The following is a 23615-nucleotide window of genomic DNA, read 5'->3' as shown; positions in this document are numbered from 1 at the left end:
ATTTGGAATGACATAAAGCATATCTGCGTATATAGCTATAAAATCGTTAACTTACTATTTTTAGAAAGGGTACATTTATATCAACTTAGGACATTTTCTCTCTCCCTAAAATTTTTAGTAGAAATTAAATAAGTCTTTACAGGTTCCAATAAGCTAGTGTTTCATTTACAATATTTAATTTTATAGAATTAATTTAATTAGGTTTTGCTATATGGAAAGGTTTTCTTTAAAACAAAATTTGTAAAACATACTCCAAACATAAAATGTATATGTGAGTGATGAAGTTTATAAGAATAAGAAGTCAGTCATACAAATGGTCCCATGGTTACAGTCAGTGATTATTAAAGCTCAGAAGTATAAAAGCAGCAGAACTGCAGATCTGTGTTACTCCCACTTGGCCTCTAAAAACACAGCCATAATGACATCTAAAACAAGACCTATTTACCTACTCAGCAAGAAAAAGAACTGTGGGGAAGATTACACCCATTAAGACCAGAAAGCTCCTCAAGAATTCAGATTGGTGGATAACCATCTCAAAGGAAAACCTAGAATATAAAGATTACCTCAGCAACTTTTGGAGGCACTCCATCCCCAAGCACTTCCCTGATGAAGCAGTGCTGGCCCATATAGTAGGAGAGTCCACAGGTCCTCTTAAAGGCATCTTTCAGTCGTTTCAGCTCTACATCTGTAACTGCAATTCAGAAATTGAAGAGGTAAGAAACCAGAAAAGAAGTCTTTCAAAATCTTCATTTTTTAAAAATAAGTGTTAGCAAGGATGTGGAGAAAGGGAACCCTTGTGCATTGTTGGTGAGAATGTAAATTGGTGAAGCCACAGTGGAACATTCTGGAGGTTCCTCAAAAAATTAAAAACAGAGGGGCGCCTGGGTGGCACAGTCGTTAAGCGTCTGCCTTCGGCTCAGGGCGTGATCCCGGAGTTCTGGGATCAAGCCCCACATCAGGCTTCTCTGCTAGGAGCCTGCTTCTTCCTCTCCCACTCCCCCTGCTTGTGTTTCCTCTCTCGCTGGCTGTCTCTGTCAAATAAATAAATAAAATCTTAAAAAAAAAAATTAAAAACAGAAATGCCGTGTGATTCAGCAGTCTACTTCTGAGTATTTCTCCCCCACACACACACACTTCTGAGCATTTATCCAAAGAAAACAAAAACACTAATTTCAAAAGACAGATGTTCACTGCAGCATTATGTACAATAGCCAAATTACGGAAACAACCTAAGTGTCCATTAATAGATAAATGGGTAGGGGGCGCCTGCATGGCTCAGTTAAGCAGCCAACTCTTGTCGGGCTCTGTGCTCAGTGTGGAGTCTGCTTGAGATTCTCTCTCTTCATCTGCCTCTGCCTCTCCCTCCACTGACACTTGCGTGCTCACACTCTCTCTCAAAATGAATAAATAAAATCTTAAAAAAATAGATGAACGGATAAAGATATATATATGTACATGTACATATATATATATGTATATACACAAACACACACATACATATATATGTAATACAGAATATTACTCAGAGATGAAAAAGAACAAAATCCTGCTATTTGTAACAACTTGGATGGACCTAGAGGGTATTATTCTAAGTGAAATAAGTCTGACAGGGAAAGAAAATACTGTACGATTTCACTTATATGTGGAATCTAAAAAACAAAACAAAACAAAACGGAAACAGACTCATAAATACAAGTCTGGTGAATGCCAGAGGAGAGACAGGTAAGGGAATGGATAAAATAGGTGAAGGGGATAAAGAGGTACAAACTTCCAGTTATAAAGTAAATAAGTCATGGGGATGTAAAGAGCAGCACTGGGAATATAGTCAATAATATTGTATTAACCTTGTATGGTGGCAGATGACAACCATTTCATAATGTCTATAAATGTTGAATCACTATGTTATATATCTGAAACTAATATTATATTGTATGCCAACTATACTTCAACTTCCTTTGGGATAAAAATTATATTATTTGTACTCCTTGAGCACTTATCTATCCATGTGGAGGACAGTCCCCAAGTCAGGCTTAGATTTTGTCATCATTTACAAAGAAAGTAATCTATAAATTAGTTATTCTAACACCCTAATATTTTTAGACACCCACTATTAAAAAAATTATCAAGTCATTACTTTAGGCATTTGGAAGACTTTTTTTTCACCAATGAGAACAATGTCTGTCTACAAAGGACAAGAAAAATACTTTTTAATATTATGCAGTCAGTTCAAGGATCATAACAGACGCACAGAAAACGTACCTTTACCCCAAGGAAAGAGAAGATTCTGAACAGAGAGGATGATTACATAAAAATCTAAAGGCTAACCAAAGCAAAAGAGACAAGGGCATGCCAGGCAGAGATGACAATTACAAAGTACAATGATGAATACAGAGTATGGAACTGTATGTTACTAGAAGAAAATAAACAAGGCAGGGAGTGGTAAATGATAAACCCAGGGTGGCAGTCATTTATTTGACCAAGTCACAGAAATTCTGTTCTGCCATAATAAGGAAGGGATAAAGTCAGACACAATTCAGATACAAATTCCAAGCAGAGAGGAAAGAAGACACAGTCAGAAACAATTCAGACAGTCCATTCTACTAGTACTGTAGAGAAGCAAAAAGTAGACTAATACAAGAAGAAAAGGAGAAGCTAAATCTGGGAAATGTCTACAAAGAAAAGTCAGAACTTAGAGCCTGACTAAGAAGCAATCTAGCATAATATTCAGGATTCTAGTCAGGGAAACTTGAAGGATGGTATTATCATGTAGAAAGGGAATGTAAGAAAAAGATAAGTGAGGAAGAAAAGATGATAAACGCCAGTAAGGATATCCCGTATACGAAAAACCTTGGGGAAATTCAGTGGGTTTTTACAATTATGAGTGTAAAGCTTAGGAGAGGTTTGAGGAGAGTCATCAGCACCTAGGTGGCAATTAAAACCATAAATAAGAAGAACAATGAGTCAGAGAGGAACTGTAAGAAACCAATGCTAACAGCATCTGCAGACAAAGAATAAATACTCTAAGAATACTGATAAGGAACAGTTAGATCAGGGAAAACAAGAAAGCACAGTCACCAAAGGATAGGAAAAAGGGACTGGCCTACAATCTCGCATAAGGCAGAAAGGACCAACAAGACTGAAGAGTCCTTGGTACATATCATTCAAAAAATGTTTGTAGTAGGGAGAGAAACATGGGTTTGACAATTTGTAGGGCAATGATAAAACAATAAGAACCAATACTTGAATAAGTAGCTAGAGAAAACTGTGACTACTACATGCTTAATTCATTAAAAATTGGAGTCATACTATTAACATCCTCAATATGCTCATTTTTTTCCTTATAAGAATGCAAAAGTGAGGGGTGCCTGGGTGGCTCAGTCGGTTAGGTATTGGACTCTTGAATTCAGCTTGGGTCATGATCTTGGGGTCATGACATCAGGCCCCGTGTCAGGTGGAGGCTGCTTGAGATTCTCTTCCTCTCCCTCTGCCCCACCCCTGACAAGTGTGCTCTCTCTTAAAAAAAAAAAAGGGGGGGGGAATGCAAAAGTGAAAAACAGAACAAAGCTCATCTCATAAACTATAGTAATGGAAAAGAAATTACTTCAGCTACTGGAATACATAGTTCTTCAAGATGTCTAATTTTCATTAACAGCTTTACTAACAAATTAGAACGTTCATAGTCTAGTGGAAGAGACAAGAAAATCAATCATTGGGGTATAAAATGATAATCTCTTACACTGTTGGTTACAGATCATTTGAAGGACTGTTTGGTAGTATGTTTAAAAAACAGCAGTCTGATGACTAATGAACTTACTCGTTTATAACATGAGAAAATGTATGTAATAAGCTTTTTAAATCATTAATAAGAAGTAAATGATGTCCATCAACACAGGACAGATTGAATAAGTTACTGTATAGGCTTGAAATAGAGTATCAGACACTAAAATACTGTCACAGATCCATACTAACTGAAAATAAACAGCATTTTTATTTATTCAAAATAAACAGACTAACAATGGGTTCATCTGTAGACAAGGAGTACCTACATAAAAGTGTTCTCTTTTATACAACTGAAACTTTGAAAACTTTAAAAATAAAAATTTAGGAGGACTGCAATCCCAGCTGGGCCATTCCTTTATCCTTGGAGGCTTCTATAAGATGGCAGTTTGAAGAGTACATACCTTATAGGGTGGTTAGGAGGATTCTGTTTACTAATGCAAAGTGCTCAGAACAGTGCCCGAGTTATAGAAAGCTATCTAAATGTTATTGTGGCTGTCATCATCATATCTGTGAGATGAGAATAGTCTCCTATAACTGTTGTGAGAATAACAGGAAATAAAATGAAATTACACCTTAATACTTCCCATATATGTCTTCACATAGTTTTGTTTAAACTAAGGTGCCTAATGAATATAAAGCATATAAAGCTCAGGTCTAGTACATCCAAACATTCAATAAATGGTAAATATTTTAAAAATTAAATAACAAAAATAAAAATTTAGGCAGATGGAAAATGGACTAGAATCAAGCCTGGTAAATTTTAAAGTAGGAAAACATAACATTAATGTATTTACTTTAGCTTTAGAAAGAAAAAATTTCAGGTAAAAAACGGAAAACTGAACACATTAAAAAAAATTTTTTTTAATTTATTTATTTGTCAGAGAGCGGGAGAACACAAGCAGGGGGAGCAGCAGGCAGAGAAAGCAGCAGGCTCCCTGCTGAGCAGGGGCCCTGACACATAACTCGATCCCAGGACCCTGGGATCATGACCTGAGCCAGAGACAAACACTTAACTGACCAAGCCACACAGGCATCCCTGAACACATTTTTTAAAAAACCTCTTCTCTCGGTGCAGCTGGGTGGTTCAATTAACTGCCTGACTCTTGATTTCAGCTCAGGTCATGATCTAAGGGTCGTAAGAGTGAGCCCCACATGGGGCTCCATGTTCAGAGTAGATCCTGCTTGGGATTCTCTCCCTCTCCCTCTGCCCTTCCCCCTGCTCACACTAGTGCTCTCACTGTCTCTCAAATAAATAACTCTCCAAAAAAAATATATCTTCTCTCTCTCTAGACTTCACTAAAATTATAGCAAGAATAAAAAAGGATATAAACTCACAAGGTCAAAGAGAAGAGAAAACTGAAAACCTGAGAGTCAAATTCTTCTGGTGACCATTAAGTGTCTGGAGGAGTGGTGACTGACCTAAACAGACCAAAGAACTGAAACCTAAGCACCAGCAGTTGAGAAATACGAACAAGAAGCAAACCAACTTACCTAATTTACCCTATCCAGAGCACCCAAAAAAGGCTCAGGAACTGATGGTACCAATTACCACCAAAGGTGGGCGGGGGCAGGGGTTGGTGGTAAAAGGTGGGCATAGAGAGAGACTGACTGGTTGAAAGTCTATATGAAAAGTGGTTAGACCCTCAGGTCTAACCTTGAAGCATGATGCAGTCAGGCACCAGCCGCCACTTACTCTCACATAAACCTTTTAGATGTACATATATATTAAAAGAACAGAGATACATTCTCTGGAGAATCTGAGGTAGAAAGGCTCCATACATGGAAACACCAGGTTTAGCTGAGAGCTGTAAGAATAATGAGGTATGAAAAAAGGTAAAGATTAAGTGAGCATTTGTATCCACTGTCCTACTGAGACATACGTATCACCTAGACAGAATAAACAGGATTCTTCCTCAAAGAAAAGTAAATGATAGCAGAATAAATGCCTACTGCTACTGACATGGAGTGAGAGGAGACTCTCTATTCCCCACTTAAAATGGCTGGGTTCCCAACTAACTACCCAACAAGAAAATCCACAAGTCAACAAGTGATATATTCAAACACATAAGTCTTTCAATCAATCTTTTTAATGCACACTTTTAAAAATAAATGGGCAGTTTGGCAGTTCTTATAAAGTTGGGCATATACTTATTTACCCTATGACCCAGCAATTCTATTCCTTGTTATTTACCCAAGAGAAATGAAAATACTGTACAGAAATATACATAGGAGTTGTATTAATAATAGTCGAAACACTAGAAACAACTCTTTTGTCCATGCAAAGACGAATAAAAAAAATATGGTATATCCATACAATGGAATAGTATTCTGCAATAAAAATTAAGAAACTGATTCATGCAACAACATAAATGAATCTCAAAAATGATACTGAGCAAAAGAAACCAGACACAGAAGAACATATACTGTATGACCGCATTACATGAAAGTCTTAAAGAGTCAAAACTAGCTATGGTGACAAAGACAGCGGTTGACCAGTGGTGGAGTGAAGGGTGTATGGGTAGAAATTACGGAACAGACCTCAAAGAGGGAGGAGGGAACTCTTCTGAGGTGACAGAAATGTTTTATATAGTTGCCTGGGGTGGCAATTACACAAGACAATACATTTGTCAAAACTAATTAAACTGAATACTTAAAATCTGTGCATTTTATTGTATGTAAATTATATTTCAATAAAGTGGACCTTTAAAAAATGAATGAACAGTCAAAGAACACCAAATATTGAGGAAGATTCCAACAAGGAAGGTACCAAAACAAATAGGGGTTAGCACGGTGAATAGAAATAATGAAGAAAGAAGGAAAAAAATACTTAAACCTCCAAATACTCCTAGAGAAGGATAAAAAGAAAATTATATCCAAATAAGTACTATAAAACACACTAATGAGAAACTAACAATAACCTCTTGGACCCTTTCCCAGCCAGCCATAAGAGAATGTTCTACATCAAAATAAGGGGATAAACAAAAGAAAGAAAAGCGATCTAGGAAACACTGACTCTAGCATGAGAGAGGTAAAGGACCCAGGCTGATTATGATATGACATCCCAGGATGACAGATACCCAGTAGCACCAGAGGACAGGACCAGATTAGAAAGAAGAAGGGCTCCAAGAAAAAAAAGAAGAGCAGGACGGTAAACCAAGTGATGCATCAACCACAGTGGGGGAACAGCTTTAAGAGGTATTTCACCTTCAAAAAATAAATCTCAAGGACTAGTTTTACTTCAGGTTTTTCTTAACAACCTAAAAAAGAGAAGAGAAGCATTTCAAAGTACAGTCGACCCTTGAACAATACAGGCTTGAACTGCATGGGTCCACTTATACTAAGTGGACTTTTTTCAATAAAGACATTGAAAAATTTTTTGAAGATTTGCAATTTGAAAAAACAGATGAACTGTATAGCCTATAAATATCAAAAAAAATTGAAAGGTATGTCATGAATGCATGAAATATATGTAGATACTTGTCTATTTTATCATTTACTACCATAAAATATACAAAATTTATTAGAAAAAGTTAAAATTTATCAAAACCTATACACTTACAGACCGTACATGGTGCCATTCCAATCAAGAGAAATGCAAACAAATATAAAGATGCAGTATTAAATCATAACTGCATAAAATTCTGTAGTACGTACTTTTGATTGTTAATAATTTCGTAGCCACCTCCTGTTGCTATTACAGTGAGCTCAAGTGTCAGAATGTCTGCTTAAAATGCTGTATGATGTTAATCATTTCTGCATGAACAGTTCATCTCTCCAGTAAATTGCACATCACGGTAAAAAGTGATCTCTCGTGGTTCTCACGTATTTTTTATCACGTTTAGTGCAAAGCCATAGCCTTAAATAACACCAGGGGACCCATAGGAAGTGTCACTAGTGATGCTGGAAGTGCTCCCAAGAAGCAGAGAAAAGTCATAACGTTATAAGAAAAAGCTCAATTGCTTGATATGTACCACAGACTGAGGTGTGCAGCTGCGGCTGCCCACTATTTCAAGATAAATGAATCCACTGTAAGGACCATTATTTAACAAAAAAACAAAACAAAAAAAAACAAAAAAAAAAAGGAAATTCATGAAGCCACCACCACATCTGTGCCAGCAGGAGTGAAAACCTTGTACTTTTTGTGAAATACCTTTTTATCTTGTACTGAAAAGGCAGCTTTTATGTGGGTGCAGGTTGTTAATAAGAAAGGCGTACCTGTAGATTCTAATATGATTCAAGAAAAATCAAAGTCATCAGATGACAACCTGCAGCAAAAGGAAGATGAAGGATCTAAAGCAAGCTGAAGAATTTAATGTCCACAAAGGATGGTTTGAGAATTTTAAAAAGAGGTTTGCCTTAAAAAACGTCAACAAGAAAAGCAGCTTCTGCTGACCAAGAGGCAGCAGATGAATTCCCAGACACCATTTAGAAAATCACTGAGGAGAAGGATATCTGCCTGAGCAAATTTTTAATGCAGATATAAGTGTCCTATCCTGCAAAAAAAAAAAATGCCACAAAGAACATTTATTAGTAAGGAAGAGAAGCAAGCACCAGGATTTAAGGTAGGAAGAGAGAGACTAACTACACTGTTTTGTACAAATGCAGTTGGGTTCATGATCAGGACTGCCCTTATCTCTAAAGTTGCTAACACCTGATCCTTGAAGGGGAAGGTAACATCAGCTGCCAGTCATTGGGTTGTACAACAAGAAGTCTGTAGACAACGAGAACCCGCTTTCTAAATTGGTTCCATCAATGCTCTGTCCCTAATAGTCGGAAGTACCTTGCCAGTAAGGGTCTACTTTTTAAAGTTCTTTTGATTCTCATCCTTATTAAATTTTGAACACTGGACCCTGTAGCCAGGACTGCTATTGCTGCTGCTCCTGACAACTGGACAACACTACTGCCACTCATACCACCTGTGCCAAATGCGTTCTGCACAGTTCCAGCCTCTGTATCACTGTGTCCTGAATCAAAGTCTGGCACTGAGTGGTGGAGCCATAAGCAGCCATGTCCAACTGCAAGAATGTCTGGGAAATTGGGTCTTCCCCACTAATGGATGGAGGTGGTCTCCACCCCTATCAAGACTCTTAAAAAAAAAAAAAAAGACTCTTTAAGTGTGAAATCCCTTTACGTAGGAAAAGGGGTACAAATTCTGGGGGTGGACATTGTGGTTGAGGAATGGAAAAACAATGACAAATTTTAATTTTTGGAGCAGTGACCTCAGACTAGAACTTTACCTGGTACACTGTAGACACTCAAATTTGCTTAGATGAACGAGTGACTACTAAATCACATTTTTCAAATGAAAAAATACTTTTGATATTGAACAATGCGCTTGGCCACCCAGAACCCCATAAGTGCGACAACAATGGTATCAAAGTGATCTACTTGCCCCAAACACAATGTCTCTAATTCAACCTCTATCAGGGGGTCAGGTCATAAGGAGCCTTAAAGCTCACATGTGGTACCCTATGGAAAGGACTGTCAATATTATGCAAGAGAACCCCAATAAGAGAGAACATTATGAGAGTCTGGAAAGGTTAAACCACTGAAGATGCCATCATCTTTACAGAAAAAGCAATAAAAGCCATCAAAGCCTGAAACAGTAAATTCCTGTTATGCATGCCTTCACAAGATTTACAACAGAGCCAATCGAGGAAAACACGAAAGAGATTGTAGATATGGGTGGGGGAGGGGGAAGGTGGGGGAGAGTTTCAAGATAGGGATCTTGGAGAAATTCAAGAGCTAATAGACGCCACACCAGAATGCAGAACTTGATGGAGACAACACGATGGAGATAACTGTTTCCAAACCAGTGCCAGATGATGAGAAAGAAGATATAAAAGCAGCACCAGAAAACAAATTGACATTAGACAATTTAACAGAAGGATTTAAATCAGTCAAGACTGTTCTGAATTCTTTTATGACCTGGACCCTTCTATGATACGGGCACTGAAACTAAAGCAAATGGTGGAAGAAGGATTGGTACCATATCATGCTGACATCTCTATATTACGTTTTTAGAAAAATGAAAGAGCAAAAAAGTCAGGCAGAAATTACAATGTATTTCCATAAAGTTATACCGAGTGTGCCTGCCTTTTCTGCCTCCTCTTCCACTTCCTCCACCTCCTCTGCCTCTACCACCCCTGAGACAACAAGACAACCCCTCCTCTTCCTCCTCCTTAGCCAACTCAATATGAAGACAATGAGGAACACCTTTATGACAATCCACTTCTACTTAATGAATAGTAAATAATTATATGTCAAAGTTAAAAAGCTTATCTCTTGCGTATGTGTGTCTTTGTGTGAAAATCTAGTAACTGTATGGCAAGAACTGAAGATGTTTTTGTGTCATATCTATTCCTCGTGTAGAACATCGTGTGCAAAACTCATATGGAAGTGGATAGCCTATCTTTATGTATGCATAAAGTGAATGATATTTCATATAAAAACAATAATGTGTAAGTTTTCTTACTGTTTTATAATTTTTCTTTCAAAGAACTATGTTGCTGGTACAGTATGCCTCTCTCTCATAATTGGAGACACTGCATTATCAGACTATAATCACAGGTATTTTTTTTAAATATGACAATGTATTATGAAAATGACTAATGTATGCCATGAAAACTGTATAATGATTCATTCGTTAGAATGAATTCATTAGCCTAGGCTACTGTGAAACAATTGGATCAATAACACCAGGCTACCACGAAGCAATCATAGTGCTGCTGCTTCATTATCAATGCATGAATTGTTAAGCCTATAAATAAATATGAATTTTTTTCACATTATCTTTTCATTTTCGATGCCTAATGTTAGTAATACATGTAACATCAACAACGTTTTGTATTATATATGAAAATATTGATGTAGGTACTCACAGATGATTCATCTTGTAAACATACGACACAAACTTGGGATATCAATAAAAATAGTACACTGCTGTAAATGTATTTCCTCTTCCTTGTGATTCTTAATAACATTTCTCTAGCTTACTTTAAGAATACAGTATATAATACACATAACATACAAGATATGTCTTCATTGACTGTTTATGTAATCAGTAAAGCTTCCAGTCAACAGCACGCTATTAATTGTTAAGATCTGGGGGACTCAAGGGCACCTGGCTGGCTCAGTCGGCAGAGGATGCAACTCTTGATCTCAGGGTCGTGAGTTCAAGTCTCACGTTGGGCCAAGAGATTACTTAAAAAAAATTTTTTTTTCCAGGAATCAAAAGTTTTATGTGAATTTCTGACTGCCCAGGGGGTCGGTGCCCCTAACCCCTAAGGGTCAAGGGTCAACTGTACACCTGTAACATTCTGTCATGAGAGTTAAGAAACCACCCAGAATCTTATTGAAAGCTATATGGACAGAACTATAATCCCTCCTCAAACCGGAAGTGTGAACAGAAGACGACAACAAGGAAACACCAAAGGTAAAGAAAGTAGGGCTAAATTTTTTTTCTCATATCAAAACAGATTCTCAGGGAAATTTAACACAAATCTCATCCAACAAAAAGCCCTGGTGACCTCAAGATATCTCAGTTTTTAAAATATTCAACTGGGGGCGCCTGGGTGGCACAGTCGTTAAGCGTCTGCCTTCGGCTCAGGGCGTGATCCCGGCATTCTGGGATCGAGCCCCACATCAGGATCCTCTGCTAGGAGCCTGCTTCTTCCTCTCCCACTCCCCTTGCTTGTGTTCCCTCTCTCGCTGTCTCTCTCTCTGTCAAATAAATAAATAAAATCTTAAAGAAATAAAATAAAATATTCAACTGGTAAGAACTAGCAATTCACAATCAAATATCAAGATCTGGTAAGAAAAAGAAAGTACTTGATAATCACTTTCTGATTGTAGCACAGAAGTAAAAGCAATTACACAGAAAGGGCCAATACTGGACCAGAGATAAACAAAGATTATGGTATTCACTACTGAAACAGAATCCTTCCAGTAAGACCATCCTGAAATGCAAAACATAAAAATTAAAATATTACAAGCTACTGAGCCCTTACTTATCATATGCCCAAATACTGTGCTATGCAATGCGGAACACAAGCCTAATAATAATCAACTCTACCCTCAAGGAATTCACGGCTAAGAGACAGACTCATGAATAAATAATAACAATATAGTAAATGTAAAAGACATAGCTGGACTCAGAGGAAGAACATCTAAAAAGAGAAGAAGAGTGCTCTAAAACTACATTACCAAATACAACTTACAGCAAAACAGACAACTAGCTATATCTAGTGATTACTTCCATATACTTTCTATAAATGTCTCCGTATTGTGAATTCTTCCTACATTTGATCATGTATAGCATGACATTCTAAAAACCTATCTGACCTATAATAAACCTAATACAGCAACTTATCAACCTAAACAACCTAATCACCAGTTATAATCATGTTTTTAAGAGAAAATTGTAGTATTCTGTGATAAGATTTACAGGTTACACCAACTGACTGGGACTAATGTGGCTGGACTTGAGTTAGCTGTGATGAGAAGGAGAACACATGACTAACTTCTGGAATTCCACATGTGCTCTCCGGCCATCAACCTCCTCATCTAGATGGGAAAATGAAAAGCCCTCAGACATAAATAGGGCTAGCCACAGATTTGTGCTTCCTGGATACCCTCCCACCCCAGATTTTCCCATCCTTTCTCATCATTTGGTATTCTGACTAGGCAAAGGCAACAGTGTACTTTGGTGAGCTAAGGGCAGGATGCTGAATTCACTCCAGGCAGCAGTCTAGGTCCTGCNGAAGGACTACATATCCAGGGCAGTGGGTGCTAAGGAGAAACCTGTGCTTCTTCAATACTCTCCACTATTTCTGAACCACATTTCATCTGATCCTTTACCAACACTACCAATACAAAGTATCTAAAATAAATGAAAATACATGCATAATTCCAACTGAAAAGGCCAGAAACATTAGACATCTCCCTCACACCTGACTATTCTCAGATCTGACACTGGAAAGAAATGCTTTATGAATAAAAATATTCTGTGGCTCCTTTGCTAAGGAATAAAAAGTTCAAGCATACAGGAATTACTGGAGATAGTAAAGAATGATAGTGCAAAGCTCAAAAATCAAATACCTACAGGGAGGAGGAGGGCAACCTAAGTGACAAAGTGGTCCAGGTGGGGTATGTGGAACCCTAGAGAGCACATATCCTTCTATAGGGGTAGCTGCTACTAAGTTCCAGGCATTTGCTACAATGTAGCAACAAGGAAACCAAGAATACAGTGTGTGTGTGTGTGTGTGTGTGTGTGTGTGTGTGTGTGTGAGAGAGAGAGAGAGAGAGAGAGAGAGAGACAGAGAGACAGAGAGACAGAGGAGACAGAGAGACAGGGAGAGAGAGAGACATGGAAAGCTCTCTACTTTAAAAGCACTGGCAACTAATTTTTTTAAAAATTTAAACAACATGCGGTCTCAATATGTCCAGCCAGCTGCCAGGTTAACAACCTCTAGCCATTGGTTAAGGGCACAAACAAAATATATATGTGTTTAAATTGAACAAAGTCACTTACTAGCTTTGAGAACACGGGCAAGTTACTAAAGATCTGTGCTTACCCTTCTGTAAAATGGACATATATGTGGACTTGAAAAAGATGGGAAAATAAAAGATGCTCAGTAAATGACAGTCCGGGAGGAGGGGATTTCTAGTAGTAATGAGGGCGTACCCTGTTCATTTTCTATTCCTAACTCAGGAGAAAACTGTGAAAATGAGGACTGGAAAAAGGAGGTAAAAAGCCAAACAAACAATAATACATATTTCTGCTCTACCCTCTTTCCTCCTTACCTACAGACCAGTACTGCCAATCCCAGCCAACTCACCTACCACCTAACACTGGAACAAAGGGGAAGGAAGAAAAAGAAAGAGAGCAGAAGAGGAAGGAGGGAAATACCAAGAAGGAGGCAACTTCTGTAGCTCTTGACAGACAACTTAGGGGAAGAGCATTGTCATTCACTGTAAAGTACATATTCAAACCACTGTACTAGATTTAAGCATGAGTGCTGCTTTACCCAAAGCCAAGTAAATCATATTACCATGAGTATTCATCAACACTAGAATATATAAAAGGTCATTAACATTCTATAAAATTATAAACAAAATCATCCTCCGTAAAGCAAATTTTGCTATCAACATTACATAAAAGAAGCAAGTCAGGAGTCACTTGGTATTAACAGATCAAAGGTTCAATCTGGTAAGTCAGCTGTATTAACTGGCTACAGGTTGTGCTAAATATGATATTTACTCAAAGCACGGATACATTCACTTGCTATACTTTATCTACAAAAGCTCCTAATCACACAAAAGCTCCTTGAACTAAAGTCACCAAAAATTCAACATGTACTCATTTTAAAAATAAGACTATTTCGTAACAGATTAAAGAATGGGGCTTCTTTGATATAACGCATACATACAACACAAGACTAATACAGAGTTCACTAAATCTAAGACTTCTCTAGAGGATATTTTTTAATTTGTTTTTAAAATACAAACAAGAGCAGAAAAAACATTTCACAGTTTTGTTTAGCGTTTCTAGTTACCTAGTGATCCAAACATATTCTGAGTAGCCTATATGAAATATCATAAAAACTAAATAGATGTGTATTTCACCTAACATATATAATTGGCAACAGTGTGTTGGGTTCCATGGGGGATACAAAGATAAAGTATTGTCCTTGGTAGGGTTTTTTGTTTTTGTTTATTATCTTGGTTTTAAAAGCTTAAAATCGGGGCACCTGTGTGGCTCAGTCATTAAGCATCTGCCTTCGGCTCAGGGCGTGATCCCAGAGTCCTGGGATCGAGCCCTGCATCGGGCTCCCTACTCCGCTGGGGGCCTGCTTCTTCCCCTCCCACTACCCCTTCTTGTGCCCTCTCTCTCTGGCTGTCTCTCGCTCTGTCAAATAAATAAAATCTAGGAAAAACAAAAATAAAAAAAATAAAAGCCTAAAATCTGTCAAAAAATACTTCAGTCTTATTCTGGTCAGAGTGAAAGAAGAAAGAAGGTATAAACTTTTTAAAATGGGAATTCAAGGAGCGCCTGGGTGACTCGTCAGTCAAGCCTCTGCCTTTGGCTCAGCTCATGATCCCAGGGTACTGGGATCAAGTCCCGCATTGGGCAGGGAGCCCATTTCTCCCTCTGCCTCTATAGTTCCCCCTGCCTGTGCTCCCTCACTCGTTCTCTTGCTCGTTCTCGCGAGTAAATAAAATCTTAAAAAAAATAAAATAAGGGGCAGCTGGGTGGCTCAGTTGATTAAGCCTCTGCCTTCAGCTCGGGTTATGATCCCAGAGTCCTGGGATTGAGTCCCACATCAGGCTCCCTGATCGGCAAGGAGTCTGCTTCTCCCTCTGCTCTTCACCCCACTGTGCGCTCTCTCTCTTAAATAAAATCTTTAAAAATAAAATAAAATAAAATAAAATGGGGATTCAAATCTGGAAGCTACTGAAAGACTAAATTTGATATAAGAGTTCTATTAAGTGCTCAGTGTTCATATTGACACGACATATTCCACACTGAACAAGTTTACATTTTGAAAAAGAAAGCCTGGAGAGACATACATCGGCCCTCATACAAACCCACCCCTCCTCATTTTATTTCATTTTCTACTAACAGAGGAGAAGGAAGAAGGGTCACTGGACCTCAGTTTGAGATTTCCAACATTATGGAAAAATATTTACCAAAATGCCTACCATCTATCTGCTCCCTGGACAAAGAAATGACGCAGGCAAGAAAAAGAAGACAAGACTGAGCTAAGGGAGGAAAACAGAATAAGGAAGTTAACAAAGTTAAAGAGAAAGATTACACAGAACATATTAGACAAGGAGGCAAAGGAAATCAAATACAGTTCACTGGTATATGGAATTAAAAGTTGAAATAAGACTGTCACTTCTGCTGTAGTCACAAGCCTGCCCAGATTCAAGAGGAGCAACCACATATCCCACTTTTCGTGGGAGAAGTGTCAAAGGCATATTGTAAGCAGCAAGTGGGATAGGAGATACTGTCATAACCATCTTTTAAAAATATAATCTGCCATATAATGAACACTAAATATTTGTATCAGTTTTTCTTTTTTACATAGCCACTTGAAGAATTCAACATCATATATTCCCCTTTTAAATATTTACAAACCTTTTCAAGACAAGTTACATACATAGGTACTAAAGAAAATAGTACTTGGCAAAAAAGAAGTGCTACTGAAGAAGTCAACCATACCACTCTCCTTCAGGAATACTCAACCATTATAGTAAATTACCTCTAGCCAAAAATGGAGCTAAACTAAAGATTTAAACTTAGAAGCTAACATCTTAGAAAAGGTACAAAATTGAAAGGGAGAAGACAGAAGAAAAAAGCATGTCATCTGCTACCCAACTGGGAGAGATCAAAATCCCATCTGTACTACACCTAAGGGCACTATTTCTGAATTTGGAAGTAACCTAGTCTTTAAGAAAAAAAGGGAGGGAAAGGAGACTGTGAATTACTTCTTCACAAAGAAGTTCAGCATCTAAGATCTACGGAAGGAAGGAAGGAAGGAAGGAAGGAAGGAAGGAAGGAAGGAAGGAAGGAAGGAATGGAGGGAGGAAAAGTAGTCCCAGGCAAGAAGATAAGAAAAAGTAGGCTAGAGGCTAGCTTTGAGTGACTCCCTGATCTGAGGCTCTAGGGTCTGACTATCTAGAGCCTTTCTTCCTCAGTTTAAATGAAAATTTTCTCTTTTCCCTTACTCAGCATGACTTCTATAATGAAGTATGACTTAGCAAGGCAATGGATACACTGTCCCTGGAAATGAAAATCAAAGATGAAACAGAGCTAAAGTTATAATTATTTTGTCATAGATTTTTTAAAAGGGTAAGGGGAAGCATAATCTGGAAAAAAAAAAAAACCCATTTACAAAAAATCATTTACAAAGCAGAGCTATCAAGACTAATTCTAATTTTGTTTTAAGCAATAAGTACCTTCAAATCATTCAACTAGGGATATCAGAAATCTCCCTAATTACCATTTTAAAGTTGTAGTCTGTATATCCTAAATACTCACTATCTGCACTTCCTAGAGGCAGCTTTTAACTGCACGTGGCCTAGAAGCATAACATTCTTTTTTAAAACTGTGCTTTTTTAAACTGTGAGAAAACTGACTTTTCTCAAGTCATTTATTAAATGCTACTATGTGTCAGTCACTGTAAAGATGAATAAGACATAGTTCATACATTCTAATACTTCAAATTTCAGCAGGGAAGATTGGCACACAACCAAATAACCATTATACCAGATGGGAAATGTTACGGTGGAGGTATTAAAATGGAGTCCCAAAATAGGGAGTGATTCATTCTGAGTTGGTGATTAAGAAAGGCTTCTTGAAGTGAAGGGGTTCACCTGGCCAAAAAAAAAAAGTCCAAAGGGTATTCCATGCAAGGAAAACACATATAAAAGAATAAAGTTGCACAGATAATCAGGGAACTACAAGTAGTTTGATATAAATGGAGTCTAGGGTGCAAGAAGCAGAGCTGCAGGAAATGAGATTGGAATGATAACTGGCAAATACACAGAACCCTACTTTATTCAAGGTGATAATGTTCCCAGCTAAAAAAAAAAAAAAAAAAAGCTATACTTTCCAGCTTCCCTTGCACCTAGAAATGGCCAATGAAATGTAACGAAATTGCTAGAGAGTAAGACTCCTTAAAAAGCTCCAGATAGTTAGCAATGAATGTCCTTTTGCTTTCGTCTCTTCGTCCCACCTGGAACTCAGAAAGCAATGGCTGCCTCTCCTGCAGCTTACACTACAAATGAACCTGAAGTTATAAACCATACACTAAAGATGGTAAAATCAAAAAGTCAGAAAAAGCTTAGAAGACTATGAAATTACCATACGACCTCTGGATAGCCTATCTCTAGATTTGTATGTGAGAAAAATAAACTCTGAAATCTTATTTAAGAAATTTTCTATTTAGGGGTGCCTGGGTGGCAGAGTCGTTAAGCATCTGCCTTTGGCTCAGGGCGTGATCCCGGCGTTCTGGAGTCGAGCCCCACATCAGGCTTCTCAGCTAAGAGCCTGCTTCTTCCTCTCCCACTCCCCCTGCTTGTGTTCCCTCTCTCGCTGGCTGTCTCTCTCTGTCAAAATAAATAAATCTTTTAAAAAAAAATTCTATTTAGGGGACACCTGGGTGGCTCAGTCAGTTATCCATCTGCTTTTGGCTCAACTCAGATCCCAGGGTCCTCACTGGGCTCCCTGGATTGGGCTCCCTGCTGGGCAGGGAGCCTGCTTCTCCCTTTGCCTACCACTCCCCCATTTGTGCTTGTGCAATCTCTGACAAATAAATAAACAAAACCTTAAAAAAATTTTTTTTTCTGTTTAGGGGTGCCTGGGTGGCTCAGCTGGTTAAACGTCTCAGGTCATGGTCTCGGGGCCTCTCCCTCCCTCCTGTGCATGCCCTCTCTCTCTCTCTCTCTCTCAAATAAATAAATAAAATCTTAAAAAAAAAAAAAAAAGAAAGAAATTTTCTGTTTAATATTCATTCAACCTTAATCCTAACTAATAGAGGTATCAGGTCCAAGTGTATGGAAGAACACTCTAAGCTATTTCTGAGTTTTAAACAAATACGTAATGAACAGATTTATGTTCACACTCGTATTCAGATGTTGAAAAGATTAAAAAGAGGCCACATAGGCAGCACAAAGACCAGCTGAGAAGCAATTCCATTAGTTCAGACAAGAGATGAGGGCTAAATGGCAGATTCAAGAGACATTAAAATTGACTAAACAGGGTTCAACGGGTTCAATGGATAATTAATTAGCTGTGAAAGGACAAGAAAGAAAAAAGATCTAAATGTCTGCTTGGTCTTAAAATGTATTCAGTGTCATCAATGAAGATAAAGTCTATATAAGAATTTGAATATTTTACATGGTATTTACATTTCTGTTGGGGACTAAATGTATGTGTCACTCCCAAAACTCATACGTTGAAGCCCTAACCCCTAGTATGGCTGCATTTGGAGTTAAGAATTATCGTTAACTGAGGTTACAAGGGTAGGGCTGATAAGATTAGTATCCATATAAGAAGGAAAGCCAGAGAGTTTGTGTTTCTCTCCCCACTCCCTCCTCCCTGCACGCAAACCGAAGAAAAGCCATGTGAAGGCTGAGAGAAGGGAGCCATCTGTAACTCAAGAAGAGAGTTTTCACCAGAAACCAAACCCTGCCAGAACCTCAATGTTGGACTTTCCAGCCTCCAGACCTGTGAGAAAATAGATTTCTGTTGCTTAAGCCATATAGTCTATGGTATTTTGTTATGGCAGCCTAACGTAATACAGAATTTGGCATTGAGAAGTTGGGTGCTGCTATAACAAACACCTAAAAATACACAAGTGACTGTGGAACTGGGTAACGGGTAGAGGCTGGAGGAGTTCTGAGGTGCATGCTAAAAAAGGCCTAGAGGCACCTGGGTGGCTCCGTTGGAAGAGCATGCAACTCTTGAACATGGGATTGTGAGTTGGACCCCCAGTGGGTGCAGAGATTACTGAAAGAATAAATGAGCTTTATATATGAACGGCCTAGATTGCTGTGAAGGGATTATTGGAAGAAGTATGGCCCTCAGAGGTGAGAAGTGAGAAGAGGTGAAAAAGGTGAGAGCTCAGAGAGAAGAAAGCCACAGAAGGTCCCTATTATCCTAAGGAATATTTAAATCAGGAACAGAATGTTGGTTAGGAATATGAACATTAAAGACCATTCTGGTAAGATATCAGACGGAAATGAGGAACATGTTATTGGAAACTGAAGGAGAGGTGATCCTCGCTTAAAAAAAAAAAAAAATGCAAAGAGGGGCACCTGGGTGGCTCAGTTGGTTAAGCATCTGATTCTTGATTTTAGCTCAGGTCATGATCTCAGGGTTGTGAGATGAAGCCCCATGTCAGGCTCCACGCTCAGCAGGGAGTCTGCTTGAGATTCTCTCTCCCCCTTTCCCTTGGCCCCTCAAATTGCAAAGAACTTGGCTAAACTGTGTTCAGATTCTAGTGGTTTTGTAGAAGATAAAACTTTGAGTGACAAAATTGGGTGTTTAAATAAAAAGATTTCTAAGCAAAGTGTTGAAGACTTGTTTTGTCCTTACAGCTTTTAGTAAAATATGAGAGAAAGAAATAAAATGAAGGAACTGTTAAGCAAAAAAGACCTAGAACTTGAAGATTTGGAAAATTCTCAGCCTAGCCATACTGCCAAAAATGATAAAGCTTATTCTGAAAAGAACACTAAGGGTGTGGCTAAACTACTATTTGATAAGGAGATTAATATGGGTGTGAGCCACAAATTTAATCAACCACCTCAGCTGAAGCCAGGAATAAAGACGGGATAATAGCAGCAGAAATCCAGCCAGCGGAGACACTAAGGAGAACAGAAAAAAAATGGTATGGAATGAAAGACAGCTGCCAGAATTCTGGGATCCTATAGGATGAGATAACAGAATTATCCAGCTTCGAACTCCCGTCATCCTTCAAGAAAAGGGGAGACTGACCCCAAAGGTGATTCAGAGATGGCAGGGCTGCCACTCCCACCACAGGTCCAGAGGGCAGGTCTGGTTCCTCCTCAGTTTCAAAGGTGAAGCCTCCTTGGTTTGGGATAGGGAACCAAGACGCCACCACCCAGTGCCTTAAGAGCAAGGCCATGGCCCGGTACCTGGGAGCAGGGCTGCTCCACAGAACTATGAGAATGGCACTGACTCCCCATTGGGCCTGGAGGGCAGTGCGCTAAACCAAAGAGGATTGTTCTCAAAACATAACAACTAATGGAATTTGCCTTGCTAAGTTTTGGACTTGCTTGGAACCTTTGCCTCTTTCCAAATTCTCCCTTTTGGAATGAGAATGTCTACCCTATTCTGTCCAACTATTGTATTTTGGAAGCACATAACTTTGTCTAGATTCAGGTTCAAAGCTGGAGAGAAATTTTTCCTCAGGATAATCATATCTCCAGTCTCACCTATGCCTGGATTTAGAGGGTCTTTAGATGAGATATGGGCTTCAGACTTTAGAGTTGATACTGGAATGAGTTAAGACTGTGGGGGCTGTTGGAATGGAATGAATGTATTTTAGATGCAAGGAGAATATTAATTTGGAGAACCAGGGGTAGAATGTTATTGACTGAATTTATATGTCCCCAAAAACTCATGTTGAAGCCCTAAACCCCTAACAAGGATGTATTTGGATCTGGGAAGAAATTAAAGTTAACTGAAGTCTTAAAGCTGGGGTTTATTTAAAAAATAAAAATTAAAAAAAAAAAAAACTTTTCTAAAAGGACACCTAGCTAGCTCAGTCAGAAGAGTGATCACGGGGTCATGAGTTCAAGCACCATGATGGGTGTAGAGATTACTTAAATTTAAAAAAAATTTTTTTTAAGTTTTTTTAATAAATAAATAAAGGTGGGGTCCTGATCAGGTAAGACAAGACTAGCATCCTTATAACAAAAGACACCAGAGAGTTTGAGAGTTCAGGCACATGGAGGAAAGGCCAAGTAGAGACTCAGAGATAAGGCAGCCATCCACAAGCCAAGAAGAAAGCCTTCACCAGAAACCAAACCCTGCCAGAACCTTGATCTTGGACTTTTCAGCTTCCAGAACTATAAGATAATTAATTTGATTTTTAAGCCATCCAGTCTATGGGATATTATGGCAGCCAAGCAGATGAATACAATTTGTATAGTATCACTAATAAAGAGGTAAATTATTCCACTTTTCTGATTTAGATAGGAGATGCTACTTAAATGGCTTTTGGGGGGTCATATGAAGAGATTAAAACTTGCTGTCCCTAAAAGGAAAATAAAATATGTACTTTAATGATGGCACCAAAAAACAAACAAAAAAATCATAGTGTAAAAGAAAGAACGGTATAATGCTCATCTCTCCTACAATTGGGGGGGGGGGCTTTCTATAACAGTAGTTATTGACCTCTTTCTGTGGTGACAGGATGGATGTTTTCATTTCATGGGCATTCCCTGAACCCTAGCTATAACTATACTCTTTATTTCCAGTAAAGAAATCATATGCATATGTGAAATACACGAACTTTAATCCACTTTTGTAAAGGTAGGCTTCCCCCCCACCAAAGTTCAGTACTTCATATTACTCATTAAATGGCTATAAAATATTTCACAACAGGCATGGTACTGGTGTTCTATAGTCCTATTATATGCTGCTTTATACTGTAACTTTTTTTCCAAAGGTAAAGGTTAAGTCTTATCTCTCCAAGTAGATTTTAAGTCTCTCAAAAGCAGGGATGAGGTAATCTATTCTCTCTCAGAGAGCCAAGGCAGTGTCTTGCATTCAGATTTATGCTAAAATACAGGAGTTGCTGTTTTGACAGTTTGGTTCCAAAGGCATGGATAAAAATTTAACAACATCTGAATCAGAGGATAACCACAGAGGTAAACAAACACTGGGAAATATGCTTTTCGCTGCTAAAGTAGGGTGAGAATTTCCAATCACAGAAGCAGCAAAAAGTGGAATGTAGCAAAGAAATCACAACCAACATTAATTTATAAATGTGCTTGGTGAATTTACCTACCAAAAGACTCTCTAGCAGGCTACCTATAGTAAAAGCTACTGCAAAGTCACTTCAGGTAGATAATAAAGGGTATCCTAGATGGAACATCTGGGAAAAGAGGCAGCCTACTAACAGCAAGTTTTTTGCCACTAGTGACTTTCTCAAGAACACAACTTCACCAGAATTTCAGAATGAATCTCTGGCTAAATGATTTAAGTTTTTTTCCTCATGAAAGGGGGCAAAGCAAAGTTGAAAGGTTGAACTCACACATACTCATAACCTTTAATCAAGTGGCACAAAACTGAAAATTCTGAAACTGGTATTTGTTCTATAAACCAGAATCTCTAACAATATAAACAGATTGATTCCTTCATAGTAGACTTTCATTTTTATCCTACATTGGTTAGTATATATTTAAGGATTAACAAGAAGTATACAAGGAAATTACCTCTAAATAATTAGACAACGTAAAAAAAATTTAGTAATTGTATATTTATTCTAAAAAGATTAAAGGACTAATGAGAGCCACAGTTTTCCACAGTACCTCCAGAAGGTGGGGAAGAAGTTCCCAATTTTTATAAGTGAGGCCAAAAGACTAATTTGGCTAATCAAGGACAGTGCTAACACTGTAACTACTGACTGTGATCCCTAAGGAACATTACCTCAGAAAAAGTAATGGCTCACAGGACTTATAACAATGTTTATACAAATTGTTTCTGTGGTCGATAATGGTAGATTTGGTTCTGGTTGTACCTGTGAGCCCCAAATACAAACTCTTATTGTAGTTTAAATTCAGTGAGCTTTATACCTATTCTGAATTCTGTTCATCAAAATATAAAAAGCAAATGAGATCATTAAAATTCCAAGGCTAAGACCCCTGGTCAAACCAAGAAGCAATCATAACAGATTCAAGAGTATTAACTACATTGCTTCTGAACATCTATACCTTCATGTCTCGGAGAGTGATCCCTAAGTATCAGGCTCTTCATCTTCCTTGAAAGCATGCATTAGAAAGAGCCCAACTGAGAGACACAAAAAAAGACTTAAATGAGCATTTCATAAAAGAGGATAACCAAATCAATAAACATTCAATGAACATTAGAAGAACATCTAATGTTGGCAAGGATATAGAGGAAATGGAATTCTTATTCATTGCTATACATTGTGGGAATGTAAAATGGTATATCTGCTTTGGAAAAAGGTTTAACAATTTCTTATTAAGTTAAATATATACCTGTCCTCTGACCTAGCAATTTCACACCTAGGTATTTACTTAAGAGAAATGATAACATATGATCCCAAAAGATTTAT

At 38.0% G+C, this 23615-nt stretch overlaps 1 protein-coding gene across 2 annotated transcripts in view; it reads right to left on the bottom strand.

The window, feature by feature from the left end:
- USP32 (ubiquitin specific peptidase 32) overlaps window positions 1-23615 on the bottom strand; it is a 196841-nt gene that overhangs the window by 137451 nt on the left and 35775 nt on the right. For both annotated transcript variants that reach the window (XM_008695456.2, XM_008695457.2), the window contains exon 2: window positions 564-691. In XM_008695456.2, coding sequence (XP_008693678.1) covers window positions 564-691 — 128 coding nt within the window. The remainder of the gene's footprint in view (window positions 1-563; window positions 692-23615) is intronic.

This window comes from Ursus maritimus, unplaced genomic scaffold (genome assembly GCF_017311325.1).
Source record: "Ursus maritimus isolate PB19 unplaced genomic scaffold, ASM1731132v1 scaffold_24, whole genome shotgun sequence".
Lineage (NCBI taxonomy): Eukaryota > Metazoa > Chordata > Mammalia > Carnivora > Ursidae > Ursus > Ursus maritimus.
This window is presented reverse-complemented; position numbering and strand designations above follow the sequence as displayed.